Source organism: Leptinotarsa decemlineata, unplaced genomic scaffold (genome assembly GCF_025532065.1).
Source record: "Leptinotarsa decemlineata unplaced genomic scaffold, Ldec_3_MD MMD2_P_RNA_scaffold_2, whole genome shotgun sequence".
In the NCBI taxonomy this organism is placed as follows: domain Eukaryota; kingdom Metazoa; phylum Arthropoda; class Insecta; order Coleoptera; family Chrysomelidae; genus Leptinotarsa; species Leptinotarsa decemlineata.
In genome coordinates this window covers 2,949,562-2,968,681 of record NW_027412529.1, presented here as the reverse complement: position 1 = coordinate 2,968,681, position 19,120 = coordinate 2,949,562, and the positions used below count along the sequence as shown (strand labels likewise).

Sequence of the window (19,120 nt, the reverse complement as noted above, 5' to 3'; positions counted from 1 at the left end):
TATTCCAATTTAAATTTTAGTTGCCATGGAAATGATATTAGAAGAATATTAAACCTTTCAAGCCAAAATTTTTACAAACACTTCAAGAAGGCGACGAAGCCAGACGCCTGGAATATTGTTTATGGGCCCAAGGGGAATATTTAAACAATAGAAATTTCCTAAAAAATATTTTATATATCGACGAAGCCACTTTCACTACAAATGGAGTAGTGTCATCACAGAATTGTCGCTATTGGGCAGCGGATAATCCTAACTGGGTAATAAACTGTAAAAGCCAGTATTCCCAAAAAATCAACGTCTGGTGTGGGATATTGAAAGAACGAATTATTGGTCCTTTCTTTTTTGAGGAAAACATGAATGCGCAGAGGTTTCTAGAATTTTTAAACACAGAGTTTTGAGATGCTTTTCACGAGCTGCCAATCAATGAACGATCAAATTTAATTGTCCAGTTAGATGGGTGTTCAGTTCATTATGCCAGAGCTGTGAGGCAATGGCTTAACGAACATTTTCCAAACCGATGGATAGGCCGTGATAGTCCGTTTCTAGAGTGGCCACCCAGATCTCCAGACCTCACAGTTTTGGACTTTTGTCTCTGGGGACTTCTCACACAAAAGGTTTACAAAAACCGCTCAAGAGATAGAAATGAATTTTGTGCAAGACTTCGACAGGTATGTGCAGATATTAGCCCTCAAGAACTAAGGAACGTAATCAGAAACATTCGTAAGCGCTACGACACATGTATCGAAAGACGTGGTGGGTTAGTAGAGGCTACTAGAATATGAGTTGAAATTAATTGTTGCACTGAATCGAAACATTTCAATAATCAGTTATTAGTTACGTTTATTAAAATTTTTGCTTCATTGTAAGTTGAATTGTGTGAATGTAATTCCGTTATTTTCATTAAAAATATTTACGCTATTTGTTTTTTTATCCGGCGGCACTTTATTGTTGAAATCATAAAAAAAATGATATATTGTGACTGTTAGCTGTGTGAGTTTTCGAATTTTTGAGTTGTTATAACTTTGTTAATAATGAATATTTTTCATGAAATTTTGGTCACACCTATTTAGAGGCACTCTGAATCCAGTGGCGTAGTGATTTTTTCAATTAAAAAATCGCTAATAAAAAATCCCAATTTTCGACTAAGAAAAAATATCGTAGTATGCCCTGAAACTTTAATAAACATTTCAAATTTTGTCCCAAGGTAGACCTTTTAGTCCTTGACATTTTAAAAAAAATTATTAAAATCGATTTACAACTTCAAATTTCAGGGGAGTGTTTACATTAAAAGTGGGTCACACTGTATATAGTGCTTTCCTTTAATGTTTCCCCCTCTTTAATTTTTTGAACGGGTCAACTCAAAAAATCTAAATTTGGGATAATGAAATTATTGCATGAATACTTTATTTTGAAGTGAAATTGACAAATGAAACTTTCAAGATGGCGACTGGGAATAAGTAAACTGTTCAGGATTTACTAACATCTCACCAATTATTTGCACTTGCTGTTCTTTCGGAATGAACGGATGATCTGGGGGGCTTTTTGTTATATACACTACCGGTAGTTGTGAATCTGAATACAAGTTCCCTCAAATATTTTCTACAGATAGAACGATTCGGAAAACGATCATTGAAAACCTTTCGGTCTCGTGAAAGTTACGCGTCGCACCGTAAATAAAAATCGCTTCAATTTTTCCTTTCAATGGACGAGAATTGACCATTTCAGAGATTGTTGCCGTGGTACTTTTCTACTAGTTAAACCGAAAACTGAATGAGAATATTCTAACTGAACAATGATGTTCATTGTCATACTGACATTTTTTGTCGTTTTTATAAACAAAAAATAACTTAACAAACCCAATCCAGTTGTTGGAATTGCCATAAAGGAATATTTCTAGAAATATCGATGTTAATGTGTTTGTCTTCAGGGAATTTTTAAGTGTTCCACCATTTTGTAGTAGGTGAAGATATTGACTTCATATTCTAGGGTTGTGAAGTATTCGTCAGGAGCTTCAAAATGATATGTCACAAGACCCTCCTTTCCATTTCATTTTTTTCCCAGTTGCCATTTTGAAAGTTTCATCTGTCAATTTTACTTCAAAATAAAGTATTCATGCATTAATTCCATTATCCTTAATTTCAATTTTTTGAGTTGACCTGTTCAAAAAGTAAAAGAGGGGGACATTAAAGAAATGAACTGTAGGGGAGTTTTTCAATTCTAATTGAGCATTCATTAAATTACCCGAATTCCTGAATTTATTGATTTCTGAACATTCTAGAAGATTGACTTTCAAACTTTTCTCTGAAAGCACAATCATGAATATGATGTAATACATCATATTCATTATTGTGCTCATATTCTACGTCTATGTTCTTTAATCCTTTGGGAAAATGTTCTTTCTGTTTGGCCTATATACAGCTTTGGGCAAGAGCCACAAGTCACCTTATATACTCCTGATCTGTAAACTCGTTTAGTGAAAATCTCACAATGAAGTGTTTTTGAATACGTTAGTTATGGATTTTCATCAAGTATCGGCCAATTCCATCATATACTTCTAACTTTTATGCCTCTCACCAACAAACTATACATGATAAACAGCTGAAACTGTGAACATATGTTCGAGACGAGTATACCAACATAAAAAATGGAAAAACCGCTCATGAAATGTATGTAGCCTGCGAAATTTGAACATTCACATTATTTTTTGAAGTGACCTCGTATGTTAGCAGGTATTTTAGTTCAGATCAAATCTTCCAATTGAATTTTGAAGCACTTACCCTCAACCGATTGAGCTGAAATGTTGCATAAACGTTTAATTCGGATGATAATATATGATTAGCCATTCTATAAGCGACATAGTGGACCGGCCAAAATGGCCAACTAATTTTTTGAGCGCCTCTTCGACATGAGTATCAAATGGAACCGTTTTCTGGACAGAATACGTGAAATGACGTGGCGTGACCATATAGCGGACTGGTTTTTGTATGCACCACAATGATACGGGTATTAAATGAAAGGGTTCATTGGAAAGTAAAATGACGTTACACTGATAAGTTTGTTGGGGGTTAAAATGGACACCAATATGACGCTGGAATTGCAAAGGCTGCTTCTCAAAAGCTTGGAACACTGTTCCGAACCAGAAAACTGTACACACCTCAGCAACTTTTAATACTTTACAAAGCTCAGGTCAGCCCTTCTTTGGAGTATTGTTCTCATGTATGGAGCTCTGCCCCCAAACATATCCAGAAGTTGCTGGATTCCATTTAGAAAAGAGCCATCCGCCTGATTGGAGACGCGAACATCACGGGCAACCTTGATAGCCTGGAACATCGAAGAAAGGTTGGAGATTTGTCTTGCTTCTATAGATACTTTCACGCAAGGTGTCCAAGTGACTTGGCATATTTGATTCCACTAAGAGCGGTACATATCAGAAATACGCGACGGACTGTATTATGAGGGTTGCATTATGAGATAATCTGGAACTTTTTTTCAGGTAAAGGTGGAGTGAACGGAACTGAATTGGTTTCAAATGGCGGCGATAGGCCGAAAGACCCTCTCAAACTTGTTATGAACCCTCATGGACAAGTCCAGGACTTATACTCATTGAAGAAACAAGGATACAACGTTGAACCAGCACTTCTATCGCCGGACGTGTGTCTTGAAATTGTGAAGGGACTCAATTCGCCCAAAGGAAAAGGTAAACATGAAAAACTATTCTATTTTCTTGATTTCAATGAATTTCTTGGCAAGTGGAGACGCCTCGGAGTACCCCAAGGCTCGCTACTTGGTCCATTCCTCTTTTCAATGTACCTATCTGGTTTTGGGAATTCTGTTGATAACTTTTGCATACATCAATATGCAGATGATACCCAGTTGCATGTAAGTTCTATATCTGAATTCATATTGCAGAAAATTGATGATTTATTGATGATCTAATGATGATTTAAAAAAGTTGTTTGAAATCTCTTCCTCACAAAATCTTAAGTTGAACGCTTCCTAATATAATGTAATTTTTTTCGGTTCAAAAACGGGAACTTGCATTAAGAGGACCCGATAATAATCTAGGGGGTGGACTACTGCCCTATTGTCAGGGAATGCAAAAACTGAGATTCACAAATCAACAAGACTCTTATGCAAAAATATTTGAAATTGACAATTTACGATTCCTTGATATTTTCAAAAGTATCGTACTTGCTATCTTGTTCCACATTTCACAGACCTCTCGCCAACCGACTATCATCTTTTCAAGCACTCCGATAACTTTCTCACTGGTAGAATCTTCAAGAATCAGTAACAGACGAAAACGGCCTTCGTCGACTTCGTCGAATCCCGAGCACACGATTTTTATGCTGACGGAATTAATTGACTTGCGTTACGTTGGCTAAATTGCACTGTTGAGATACTGCTTATATCGATTGAATTGAATAAAATAAAAACAGACAAAACTTTTGGATTAACCTAATACTCATAATCTCCTGCTAGGAGCTTTTTATAGTTTTGTTCTAAGTGAATTTTAAGAATAACTTTGGCATGTCTATCAATATTGTGTTTTTTTGTGAATAATTGAAAATATCACATTTTACAAGAGGTTAAAAGTGAGGTGTACCAATTCGACTAAAGATTGAGGAAACGCATTCCTAGTGAAGTTATTAGTGTGAAAGTATGACAATCTCTCCTCAGCATAGACTGATTTGATTTCCAATCCTTGCACGATACTCTCAAAAATTGACCTTATTAAATGATGCGACCCCATGGTTGCCAACTGCGGTAAAATAATGACATTTGACAATTCGACATTTGCTAATGAATAAATAACATATCTTTCTAATTTTCAGTCGTCCTATATGAAGTTGAGGCTCCAGAATGAAGAATAAGCTATGAAGGAATAAAAGATGGTCTGTCCCAATTATGTCCCTAAAATGAAAATGCAGAAGGAACTCTGCATTTTCATTTTTAAAAGGTTACTTATTCATTAACAAATGTCAAATTGTCAAATGTCATTATTTTACCGCAGTTGCCAACCATGAGGTCGCATCACTTAATAAGGTCAATTATATCAATATGTAATTACTCCAGTAGTGTTCTGTGTTTAACAAAGGAATCTCCTTCTTCTTTTTCTTGTCACGAACTTTTGTTTCATTTACAGGAGCCGAATTATTCGCGAAAAGACGCAAACGTTCGGAGAAGTGGGTCGTTGGTGAAACCAACGGAACAAGAGAAACTCCAGCTGTCGCTGAGATACTCCCGACTCCCGTTCCGTTACTGTCGCCACTCCCGCCACTGAGTAACTTCCCGCCGCCAAGCTACTTACCAGAAACCGCAGAGCGGCTGCAGCATAAACAGAAGTTAGACGGAATCCAGGTTGGTGAAAAAATTTTCCTATCAGTGGCATGAAAAGTGAAATTTTCTGACAACTCATTCACACACCATTGCTAATCTATTCTGTATCGAATCCAATCAAGTACTTTGTACCTATGACACCCACATGAATATCTCAAATTTCCCCACTCAGTTCACTTACTTCGGTAATACAACCACTCAATTCGTTGTGCTGACCTTGAATAGATGGCAGCAGATTCAGTTTTGAAGTTTGATCTATTTCAACATTCTAGTTTTCACTATGTAGCAATCAACATACCTGTGTTTTGTCAATAGTTTTTTTCAATCGGAGCAGTGACCATAAAATGAATTACCGTAGCAATACTATTCTCTGAAAAACATATTTATGGAGGAGCTGATGTTCCTTGATGTTTTCGGGGCTGTAACCTTCCACACTCTTTAAAATGAATGAATATAAATCAATAGAGAATCAATCTGCTTGAGTGTACAAGTGGAAAAAATAAAAAGTTCACCCCAAAAAGTAACTGCGTAATATAACCTTCGAGGAGTCCAATTAGTCAATAACTTGTCATATTTAAAAATTATGACTATTCTGTGTATTTTATTCAATAAATCTCGAACGGAAAAGTACTTTTTTTTTAAAACGTCAACTGTCGACAACGTCAACACTCGAACGGATTCTCTGTTGATTTATTTCTCAGAATGTGAAAGATTAGAGACTCGAAAAGCACCAAGAAACGAGCTATTAACTTTTGGAGTAACTTAATGGCCTTGTTCTTCAAAAGTAAGCGGACCTCGGTGAAAATATGGCCCAACTTCGACCTTCTTTCATTTTCCAGGAAAAATTCAACCGTCCCCGGGTAAAGCTTGTAAAATCCCCCTGGGACGCTGCTTTGGAAACCGGTTCCGTCGACACTGCTTTCGTAGAAGAACCAGTGTGGCCCACCAAGGGAAACTACGTCGCCCCAGTCGTCGACTCTTACGAAGCAGCCCTAAAAAGCGATTCTCTTGATAAGTGGACCCTCCCACAGGGTAAGAGCGACAAGATGTTCGCTCATAACCCAGCTTACAACAGTAGCAGCATCAATAAAATCGTAGACAACTTGCAGAAAGGAGTGAGCAATGTTGACGTCTACAAGCCGAATATGCCCCAAGCCTGGGCTTCGGGAAAACCGTTCGGTAAGTATTTGTTACTGGGAAAGATTGGAACAACATGAAATCTAATACTTTCCTAGTTATTTTTCTGTAAGTTTTTGATGATATTTCATTTCTGCTAATATTTACTCTCAGTATCAATGATTTGCTGACTTATCAGTTCCAAACATACCTTCTGCCCTTAAGAACATTTTTAAATTACTTCCACGTTGACTTTTGCAAATATTCGGTCAGAATTACATGAATTTATTGAAAAAAATCAGGTCCATTCTGTGCATATTTACCAATTGTATATGAAACATTACAGTAACTCCACATATTTCTTGTTCTTTTTCGACCCCACTCCTGACACCAATTAGATGTATACGCACCCACACTGCAGGACTTCTCACTTTATTTCCGATAGTACAATTTCAACTTGCAAAACGCCACATCAATGCTAATTTCCGTTATTGCTGGATTCTATGTAACTAATATTTTGTCCACTGCAGGAAGCTACGCCCATGTCACGCTTAACATGCCGCAACCTTCGTCCGAGGATGATCGCAGGTCACCTTCCCCCTTTCCTCATATTCCAGACGTATCAGCCAACCCCGAACTCATTGAACCAAAAAATCCGCGAGAAATCAGATCCCCCTCTCCTTTTCCAACTATCCCAGACATCTCTGCCAATCCTGAACTACTGACAGAAGAGATTCCGAAAAAAACTGAGAGATCTCCATCCCCTTTCCCGCAAATACCAGATATTTCCATCGACTCAGTATTGTTAGACATGCAATCGGAAATACAACCCATGTCAGAAGACAGTTTGGATGAAACATCAGATTATATAGAGAACCACAAAGAATCAGCCGAAGATATCGACACAGAGACTTTAGGGCAAAATGCAAGTGACCCAACAAAAGATTTACCGTTTCACCGCATACCTGATATATTCAAGTATTTGGATAAACCCAATTCGGAGCCTTCAAGGTTATCTCCGATCGTATCTATCAAACAACGTGAACCAATTGTCAAACCAGAATTTAGGCTGGCTCTACAAGATCCCCACACTAAAGTGGTAGAAAACGTATTTTCACCAACTTCTTCATCTGGAATCAGGTCCTTGCAATCAGAAATATTCGAGAGCCAGGGCCATTTTAATGCCAGTAGGTCCTGTTCCCCTGCACCAGTATATATTCCAAGATATGAACCGGAGCTTCCGAAACCAAAAGAGCAGATAAGCCCGAGGGTAGAAAAACCCACAACTATTATAGTCGAAACTACAAGGCCAAGGAACCCTGAATACGAGGAACACATTAAAAAAATTGCCCTGTCCACAGAAAGAGATAAAGGAGAAACAATTATGCTTCAGAAGGGTTGCTTCAATGAATTCCACGAGAAGAAAGTATCCAGGAATGAGGAAAAGCTCATAAGATACCCAGGGGCAGTGGTGATTCAAAATCGGGATGAATCAAATATGCAAGAAGAGTTGAAAGAAGCTGAAACACAAACCCAAGATGAGGGACAGGAAGAATTGCATAGCTTGGAGGCAGAAACCTTAGCAATTACCCCTCCTCCTAATTTCAGGGAGGATGAAGGTGCAACTGTGGATGAAAACCAAAGTTCAATCAGTGTGAAGGAGACAGTTGCTGAAGAAGGAAATTCAATAGCATCCAGCTTTGAAATGTCGGGTGGAGTTGAAGCCAACAATATTTCAGAGGAACTCGGTCCTTCAAAGGATTCTGAGACCGAAAATAAAACGAGGGTAATGTCACCTTCAGAAACTAACTTCGGACCTGCCAAGGAGGAAGATAAAACTTCACCTGCTAAACCCACAGCAGATTATGAGACGGAGCAGAAGAGAAGATCACCACAGAAAACAACTATTGTCAATGAACGCAAGAAACCTTCGACTAGCGAATTTGATCCAGTAATCGAACCAAGATACTCCAAAAAAGCCCCTGAGACCATTATAGGTGCTCGTCCCCTCTTTGGTCAACTGGACATCAACTCCGAGTTCAAAAAAGCCATTACAGACAGGCAGAACTCTATCAGAGCGAAACGGTCCAGAGATGTCAGCCAAAACGTCAGTAAGACCAACGGAACTGAGCCCAGAGTGAAAGTGGAGAAAATGGAATCCGAAACAATGGAAGACATCAAGGAAAACTCCAAATTAGCTACTCAGTTCCTGAAAACAGAGGTCGCGGAAGTTCAAATGCTTCACCCGAGCGAAAACGAGGAGATTCACAAAATTAACTACCAGCAGGAAAGGGAATACCACGTCGACTACCAAAAAGTAGGGGATGAAATCATTATTTCGGAACCAAACTCGACAAACACGTACCAGGAGTTTCTCCTGGGTCAGGAGAGAAATCAGCAAGTCCAGGAAATGATGATGCAAGAATACACTGACACATTTTCGGAACAGGAGGAGTATCAAAAAATACCAGTTAAGTCCTTGATACAAACCTTCGAGCAGTCTGCGATGCCTTGCTTGAAGTACAAGCAGATAAGGGACCCTTTGCCAGATGTGGTAGAAAAGCTTAGCCCTTCGACAAAGTTTTCCCGAGTAACAAAACCGGTCGAAGAGCAGGTTGTGAACGAGACCAAAGAAATGTCCGCCAGTACGTATAGAGTGTCGAACATTGAAGTCAAGTCTCAGTACTTCCCCCTGGATCAGAGTCGAGTTGAATTTCAGCAATCGGAGAATAGCTCGTTTTGTAAATACGTTTCCCCAACTCCTGGACAATCCCCTTCTGATCCACCTCCTCAGTCTTTTCAGGAAGTAGAAAGTTGCAGCTTCAATAACCAACAAGTAGAAGGCAAGCTTTACTAGTGTTTCGGCTTTTGCTTGACTTGTTTTGTAGTGTATAGCATGCATGAGGTATGAGTTAACATATGCAGAAAATCTGAAATGAATACTTTTGAAAATAAAAAGTTTCTGACTGCAAAAACCCATTAAAAATTTGTTTTCGTGAATTTGTGAAAAGCTTGCGTAACTATGAAACGAGAGGTAGGTATAGTTCAAGTAAACGATATAGTGCAACCTACCTTCCAACAGTTCCCCTTTAATAATATAGTTAGGGAGATAACTAATTTTGTTATTCAATAATAAATCTCCATATAGTCTTTTTCAACAAAAATATTAGCTTCCATGTTCTTATGCAGTCCTCAAGTTTTTTTGCACATAATTTCAAAGAACCAAACTTGAGATGTAGATTCTTATATACATTGAAACATACTCTCTGTGTTTCCATATTCAAATACATCGAAATCTTATTCAATGGTATCTCTTCTTGCATTATTCACCATCGCTATTGGAATCACTACACTGGAAAAACTCTGCGTTGTTATCATACTTGTTTATTAGTACTTGTCCAACGAAGCCACATTTTAAACAGATAACAAAAATTTAAGAAATTATAACTACCAATATCGAATTTCAACACTCAAATTGCGATCAGTTCCTGAACTGAATATTATACGACGGCTCTCATTCTTTTGTTTGAAGGTGATCGACAATGTTTCATGATGAATTTCACTAGTTCGGACTTCCATTGTCTATTATATAAAATGATTTGAAATCCCTGAAACAAATAAAAAGAAGAATTGAAAATGAATGGCTGAAAATAACAATTATATTAACCAAAATAAACCTGAAATTAAATAATAGTGAAATAAAATACAAGTAAAAATAGAACAATTGAATAAATTAAAATAAAGAAGTGAAAAAAGAAAATAAAAATAAAAAGTGGAGCGATTCCAAGTCACGTTAGTTCACGACGTTTTGATTGTTAGTATCTACAATCGTCTTCGGGTGATGACTGGACTGATTCCTCCGAGAGATGACTATTTATAGGTCGTTCGAGTACTTTCACTTATCCCCGCTTTCCATTTTCCGCTTCACTGGTTCCGTGGGAGATGACCGTTTTGGCGGGAGTTGGCTATTTTTCGCTTGATGATGGGTTTCCATATGTTGCGTATTTCTACGCTGGCTTGGCTGAATACGTTGTTGGACAACACGTATGCGGCTTCCTTGAATTTTCTCCTAAACCAATGTTCCTCTCTGTGCAAGATCTCAGCTTGGGACCACTCGATGTTGTGTTGATGGGTCCAAACATGGTCTGCTATTCCTGATTTGCTGGTTTCCCCTCGCTGTGTGTGTTTCTTGTGCTCGGCAATGCGAACATTCAATGGCCTTTTAGTTTCACCAATATAGGATTCTCCACACTCACAGGGTATCCGGTAAATGCAATTCTTGGAATCGCAGTCCGCGTTTGGTGGCCTGGTTTTCGTGAGGCTGCTACGGATAGTGTTACCGGATCTGAAGCGGGTTCTGATGTTGTACTTGGAACCAATTCTTCTTATCCTCTCCGATAATCCTCTGATGTAGGGAAGTGCAAGCACTGGTTGTGACGGTTTCTCTTCCTTGCGAGGCTCCTGCTGTCTTCTAGCCAAAGTCTACCATCGCTTTGGAGTAGCCATTCCGTTGAAGATCATTTTTGATGATGTCTAGTTCCTTCTCGAGACCTTCCTTCGTATTACAGAGCCCAAAAGCACGGTCTAATAGAGTCTTGATGATTCCTCTTTTAGTCGATTGATGGTGGTTGGATTCGTGGTTCAGATACTGTCCCGTATGAGTGGGTTTTCGGTATATAGATGTTTCCCACTTAGTGTCGGTCCTCTACACCAGAACGTCTAAGAATGGCAATTCGTTGTGGATTTCCTTCTCCATTGTGAAATTGATGGAAGGTCTCACGCTGTTGATGTGTTTCAGGAAGGCGTCTAGTTCAGTATTCCCATGGTTCCATATTATGAAGGTGTCGTCAAACATATCTCAACCAGACTCGAGGTTTCTTGTGGGCTTCTTCAATGGCCAGAGTTTCAAACCACTCCATATATATGTTGGCTATGACTGGTGAAAGTGGCGATCCCATTGGCAGTCCCTCATCTTGTGTAAAGAATTCGTCCTTCAGTTGGAAATAACAGTTTCGTACACAGCATCCTAGTAATTCCATGATTACTTCTATAGGAAGATTCGTTCTCTCTTTCAGGTTCCCGTCTTCGGATAGCTTTCTCTGTATGATTTGGAGTGCTTCTTCGACCGGAACGTTGGTGTAAAGGCTTTCCACGTCGAAACTAATTAGTTGATCTTCCTGTGTGACCTCAATTGACCCTAGTAGTTCGACAAAATGCCTTGAATTCTTCACACTCCCGCCAAAACGGTCATCTCCCACGGAACCAGTGAAGCGGAAAATGGAAAGCGGGGATAAGTGAAAGTACTAAGTACTCGAACGACCTATAAATAGTCATCTCTCGGAGGAATCAGTCCAGTCATCACCCGAAGACGATTGTAGATACTAACAATCGAAACGTCGTGAACTAACGTGACTTGGAATCGCTCCACTTTTTTTTATTTTCTTTTTTCATTTCTTCATTTTAATTTATTCAATTGTTCTAGTTTTACTTGTATTTTATTTCACTATTATTTCATTTCAGGTTTATTTTGGTTAATATAATTGTTTTTTTCAGCCATTCATTTTCAATTCTTCTTTTTATTTCTTTCAGGGATTTCAAATCATTTTATATAATAGACAATGGAAGTCCGAACTAGTGAAATTCGGCTCTCATTCTATTCGTCACCGTAACATGACTTCAAAATTTAATTGTATGACTCTCCAGCCAATTATAAAACTCGATTAGTAAAACTCATCCAATACAAACCGCCAATACTTCAGTCCACGTGGACCAGCCGGCAGCGACTTTATCTCTTTGTACTGGTTTTTTTGGCCTTTGAGGGCGCCGATAGCTTTAAGTGTTCACAATAAAGATTACTTCGACTATACCTAATACTAAGGAAGTTCTATCACATGAACAGATTTCATCTGTCTTCTGCGAATTATCAAAATTGATTCCAAATCCAGTTTTTCTATTCCTATTCCTAGGAATGAAAAATAATGATAAAAAAACGTTCATATGCCTCAGAAATCCCAGTCATTTCTTTCAATTTTATTACTTTTCTTTATCCTCATCAACTATGCTTGATTTCATTTCTTCACATTTCACAAGTTTTTTATACCAACATTTTCTTCATTTTACAAAAATTTTTGCGTTTTTATATTTAATGGAAATTCACATTATCATATTCTACTACCCCACAATTTGACATAATGGGGAGGACCTGGAGCATGACCCCTCACAATGTATCCTACAGTGTTGATTAAATCATTACTCCTCGTGTTCTTAAATCCACTTTTTTGGGCATTAGGATTATTTTTATGTCGATGTTGTGTAAGTTCATTAACTTTATTATATATTTTGAATTCGATTCTTACGAAAAAGTGAGTTTGGGTCTTCCTCATGTCCAGCGTTTTAGAAACTAGGATTTACTTCAATCAAGCACTCATGTAGAGAACTTTCAGCTTGGGATATTGTTGCGTTTATGTGGAATGAACTACCTGAGAACCGCAGACACCGCTCTTGCAACGCCTTAAGGATTATTCTGTAGTGCTTGTCTTTTGTCCTCAAAAAAATTTGACCCGATAATCCTGAGGCATACATAATCACTGGTTTGAACATTGTTCTATAAAGTAAAACTCAAGACTAAGCTTGCTTTTGCGGTTAATGAGAGGATATAGCTGCGACATCCACGCATTCACTTTAGTCTTCACGGTTTGTATGTGTTGGGCCCAGGTGAGTCTGTGGTCTATAGTAAGACCCAGATACACTACCTGGGAGCTCTAGGCAATGTATTTTCCTACCATATCAACTCTTAATTACGGAGCAATTGCTTGAGTTTTTCCAGGGTTCACCTGGATTTTCTGGTCCAGGAACCAAGTTTTCAGATCTGCTATTGCAGTCTTCAGGTATGCCACGCCGGATTCTCTAGCCATAGACGAAGACATTAGGGGGTTGTCATTTGCATAGAGAAAGTCCATAACGTGGTCAGGTCTCGAAGATCGTTGACGTAAAAGTTACCTAGAGTGGGGAAGTGCTCCCTGCGGCACTCCAGCCTCAATCTATCTTACCGAAGGGTGGATACTGTCTGTGAACGTTCTGTTCTTCACGTAGGACCCAATCCATTTGAATAGGCACAGTGCGAGGTTGAATCGTATCATTTTGTAGAGAAGGCCTTCGTTCCATATCCGATCGAAGGCCTTCGAGATGTCTAACAAAAGGATTTGTACTTGTCTCTTTTGATTCATCTCTTGGATTGCGTTTTCACCCAATTTTAGGGCTTGCAGTTTAGTAGAATGTGCCATCTTGAAACCGAACTGTTCGTCCGGTAGCAGTTGTCTGTCTTTCATCTCATCGTCCAATCATTGCATGATTACTCTCTCCGTTGCCTTGGCAATGGAGCGTAGCAGACTTATTGGTCTGTAATGACGTATTGCGGGAGTCAACTGTCTTTAACGGACAAGCCTAAGTAGAGGTGATGACATCTCGCTTAATGAACACGCCATCTATGGGATCGATAGAGAACTCAGTCTTGAATATCAAAGATAAACGAGGTCCAAACACAACGCATTTATGATCCAATAACAGTCAGAGTTGTTTCGACTCGCCATAGGTCTCATCAGTGTTGCTAGATCATCCTAAAGTATCTATAGGAGGAAACTGTGCTTTACGTCAGGTTTATTTGTATATTCCAATGAACAGACAACACTTTTACGTTTAATGTTTTGTGAATACATTATAATGTAATGAAGCAAATCCACAATCCAAAACACTGGATATCTCTTAGTTCTTTACAGAGATAAATTAATTTATCACATAGCATAGCCTATCACTTCCACTCCTTTGAAGCTGCTATTGGGATAGAAAATCATTGGTAATAAAAAACTATCCACCTTCTACAGGTTCCAATACCCTACCGAGATGCAAACCCAAGGCCCCACTGAGTCCAAATTTCAAATCCAACGTGAACCCACCAGTTTTCGTCCCCAAGGAGAGCAACATCCCGCTGAGAAGCAGCTACCCACCAGCAAATATCCAACAGAGCTACGAGTATGAGCCTACGCTACAGATATCAGTCCAGCAGCCAGCACCAACTAGGAAACTGGATCTCAACGCCCTCCAAAACTACAACACAGCTCCCAGAGGGTGGGGGGAAACAAAAAAGTTCTACAAACCGATCACTTTCAACCAACCTAGAGGAGCTTACTCAGATTTTTAAGGGGTTTCATGGTGTTTTTCTACTTGGGTTATTGTTATTGTTGTTTGAATTTGTTTTTTGCTATCAGGCACAGATATGATATGTATTTGCACCGTTATCTAATTATTGAGTGTTATTGTATATTTAATCGTGGATCGAGTAAAACTTGGCAGTCCCATGGATATTGAGATGAAGTTGGGAAACTGTTGTGATAAAATTTATTGGAAATATTGAAGTTGTTTTAACAGGTTTATGAATTCGTGAACAGTTGCACATTCTCATGTTTTACGTTGCTTCAAACAGAATTGGAGCTTCTAATTATATGTATACTCAAGTGTTGTTATTCAATTGTTATGATGAAAAGACTTTGTGAAATTCAAAAAATAAACGTTGAGGAAGCACTTGGTTTTTTTGTTTCCAGTACAAATTTCTCAAGAATCCTACCAATAATTTGACAAAAGGTCTTGTACAGGCTTCATTATTTTGTTTACTTATTGACTGGGATCAAGCCCGGATGTTTTTTCAGATTCGCTTATGTTTTATTAAAAATATAGTTTTAAACAACTAAAAAAAAACGCTTCTAAAAAACATTGAACTGAAAAGTTAAAAATATTTTTTTAAATAAGCTTAAAACAATAACGAACGAAAAATACTAGTATTATTGTGAAAAAAGCGTGGGGGCTAGATATACAAAAAATATGGCATAAAGCGCTTTTTTCACAATAATAGGTACTAGTATTTCTCAATCGTTATTGTTTTAAGCTTATTTAAAAAAATATATTTTCAACTTTTTAGTTTGATGTTCTTTAACAGCGTGTTTTTTAGGTTTTCTACACTATATTTATTTTCAAATTTTCAGTTCGATGTTCTTCAAAAGCGTACTTATGATGCACTGTTTGGAACCTTTGGTGTAGTAATGAATATTACTGGAGTTTTTTCCCAACACCAAATCGTTATTTTCAACACCTCGACACGTGTTTCGATCACCAAGTGATCATCTTTAAAGAGGAATATTAAAACAAGAACTACTGCGAGCTAATCCTATTTATGCTATAAAGCAGTGGTCGCCAACCTCTTCAATATGTTGAGCTACTTCGTTAATTTTGGAATAAACAGCGAGTTACCCACACGGAAGCCACGTAACGCAACGTAAATGAAATAATCCACAGTTAATTTATCATTATATATATTTATTTTACTATTTAACTGGTAATACATAATACATAGGTACTAATAATAAACTAATAAAAAAATAACTAATATTACTATTACGTACTTGTTCATAGCTACATTCCTACCTATCAAACGAAGGTGTTTGAAAAATAAACACAAACTTTTATCCAGCCACAACGACATGTCACGTATGATTTAAAAATAGTTAATAATAACAACAAAAAAGTAACGCACTATCATGAACATCAACATTGAAAAATAAAAAAGCATGTTCAATGAGAAGGCTGACACTCAGACTCATCGATATTTTTTTTAATGTTTGCAGTATAATTTGATGCAGCCATTCGAATACAATTATCCAAATGTTCATCTGCAAGTCGATTGCGATATTTGTTCTTAATAAACTTCATATTGGAAAAAGAAGATTCACACAAATAGGTTGAAGTGAATAATGCTTTCACTTTCAAGGCAACACGGCATAGAACTGAATACTTGTCTTTACTTACAATAGGCCACATACATTCAGTACTTGAGGCTAACGATTTTAAGGCTAAATCATTTTGAAACTCAATGACTTCCATTTCTGTTGCAGCGATGTCTTCGCCAAAGTTCTGCATAACACAAGTTGCAAACTGTTGGATATCAATTTCCATAAAGAGTGAAACAACAAACTGCGCTACTAAAGCCATTTCATTGAAATCCTTAAAACGATTTTTGAAGTTATTCTTCAGGGTAGAAATTATTTCTACATGATATTTGTTGTCATGGGGTTCTAATGGATTTTGAGATATTTTTTCTGAAAGAATAGGAAAATGCTTGGCATCGCTGTTAATTAGGTTTTGTTCCCAAACTCCAGCTTTTTCATAAATAAATGCTTTTATATCAGAAATCATTTCCGCTAGTTCTTTGTCTCTCCCCTGAAGCTACAAATTAAGTTCGTTTAATTTCTCTGTAATGTCCACGAGAAAACCAAAATCTCTAAACCAGATTGAATTTTCTAGTTCCGGAGTCGGTTCATCGCGTTGTTTGAAAAATTGAACTATGCCAGATAGGACATCATTAAAACGTTTCAGCACCCGTCCTCTACTTAACCATCGTACTTCAGAGTGAAGGAGTAGGTCCCCGTATTGACAGTCAACTTCATCGGCCAAGGTTCTGAATAATCTTCTTTGTAACGCTTGAACGCTAATCTTGTTCACAATTTTTACCACCAGTTTCATAACGTTGTTTAGTTTCAGGAAATTTCCACATAGTGCTTGCTGATGGATAATGCAGTGGTAACAGAGAAATTGCGGAAAAGTTTCATCTTTACGACATAACGCCACCAGACCCTTATCACAACCCACCATAGCTGGAACGCCATCGGTTGTCAAGCCTACCATTTTCGATATTGGAATTTTCTCGGAAGAAATAATATTTTTTAAATGAGAAAACAACTCATGTCCAGTAGTGTGTCCTTTCAGTGGAATGAACTTCAAAAAATCTTCTTTAATCGTAAAAATTAAAAACCATCCTGACGAACACGGCCATCTGGGCAGTGTCAACGACATCTGTTGATTCATCCAGTTGAAGTGAAAACTAAACACAGTTATCTAAGTCACTTCTTAACTGTAAAAAAATATCATTGCTCATTACTTCTACACGTCTCTTCACTGTATTAGCAGAAAGTTGCATAGATTTTATAGCTGAAACTATCTCGTCTTTATTTCTAAAGTTGGCAAATAACGAATCAGCAGCTTCTAAAAACACCTGTTTCATCATTTCCCCGTCTTCATAAGGTTTCTTTTTTTGTGCAATTATCTGGGACACACAGTACGATGCTTCAGTTGCAGCCTTATTTTTGTCGACTGTTCTTAAAAATATTGATTGTTGTCCAATTAACTGCTTTTTTAACTGTTTCAGTTTCTTCTTTCTGGCGACAGAATGTAGTGGGAATGATTTTTCAAAATTAGAATGTACAGTTTTATGATGTCTCTCAATATTTCCTTTTTTAGCAACGGAGACCGAAGTATTACATAACAAACACACATTTTTATCTTTAACTTCTGTAAAAAAGTATTGTTCTTCCCATTCCGAATGAAAGTGGTATGTCTTCACCTTCTTACAACTGCTTGCCATAATATTATTTTTGTTGTTCTCTACTAACCCAACCGCTGGACGTTATTTACGCGTTCAGTTTTAAACTAAGCGCAATGTCGCCGCGCCGTGCGTATTTATCCCGTTCAAAGCAATCCAGTTCGTTCTCGAACACTAACGCGCTGGTCCGGCTGGTCGGTTCTAGCCGATTCTAGCTTGATGGCGTCAGCGGCAGATGGCTCACCGCAACGTTGCCGCTGTTTATGTTTAATATTATATGACAATTAGATTTTTTTGTGGAATTTTCGGAAGCTTCTCTGATATTTGCAGTTTATATTTTCTAAATTAAAATCGTTGTGAGAGCTACCAGAATTGCCTCCGCGAGCTACCGGTAGCTCGCTATCGATAGGTTGGCGACCACTGTTATAAAGGTATCCCATAAAGGTAAACCATCCAGGCGTACCACCCATACAGATGTATTATTGTAGATGACATAATAAGGAAGAAGAAGTTTAGGTTAAGAATGAACGAAATCTCGACTTTCAGAAAGGACAAAAACCAAGATAAATACATCTCAGTTCCATACCACCAACATACGAGGAACTTTGGAAAGATTTTCAAGGAACTAGGTATGAAGGTGGTTTTTAAAACAAGTTATACACTACAGAGCCTTTTGGGAAGTCCAAAAGACAAAGTCGAGAATTCGGAAAAGTCTGGAATTTACGAAATTGAATGTGAGGACTGCGATGCAAAATATTATGGACAGACAAAAAGATCTATTAGAGTAAGATATAAGGAACACATAGCACACTTTAAATATGGAAAACCTGAAAATTCAGCAGTCGCCCATCATATTTTGCAACAAAACCATTCCATAGACTTCAGTTCATTAAGATTAGTTAGACAAGTTAACAACAACAGGCAACTAGATGCCTGAGTGTAGAAATAAGTAAACAATAATATTATGAATAACGATGACGGACCTATACCAAGGAGCATGCTATATAGCTTGTTAAAATAAAATAATATTGTTGGGTTTACTGATAACTACATAAGGACACATTGCAAAAATAAATTTGGATAGGCAATTTTGTGAAATTAATTTTTATATAGCTGAAAATTGTTTTATATAAACATATATTGTGAAATAATAGATAAGGCAAAATTGTAAAATTAATTTAGGTTGGTATACCTGTTTGGGTGGTACGCCTGGATGGTTTACCTCTATGGGATACCTAT

The 19,120-nt window shown here is 37.7% G+C and overlaps 1 protein-coding gene across 1 annotated transcript in view; it reads left to right on the top strand.

Moving 5' to 3' along the window:
- LOC111503310 (uncharacterized) overlaps positions 1-15,033 on the top strand; it is a 75,910-nt gene extending 60,877 nt beyond the window's left edge. The window contains exons 7-11 of the mRNA XM_074186564.1: positions 3,494-3,697; positions 5,147-5,361; positions 6,180-6,519; positions 6,987-9,299; positions 14,337-15,033. Coding sequence (XP_074042665.1) covers positions 3,494-3,697; positions 5,147-5,361; positions 6,180-6,519; positions 6,987-9,299; positions 14,337-14,653 — 3,389 coding nt within the window. The 3' untranslated portion in view covers positions 14,654-15,033. The remainder of the gene's footprint in view (positions 1-3,493; positions 3,698-5,146; positions 5,362-6,179; positions 6,520-6,986; positions 9,300-14,336) is intronic.
- Positions 15,034-19,120: the final 4,087 nt, after the last annotated feature.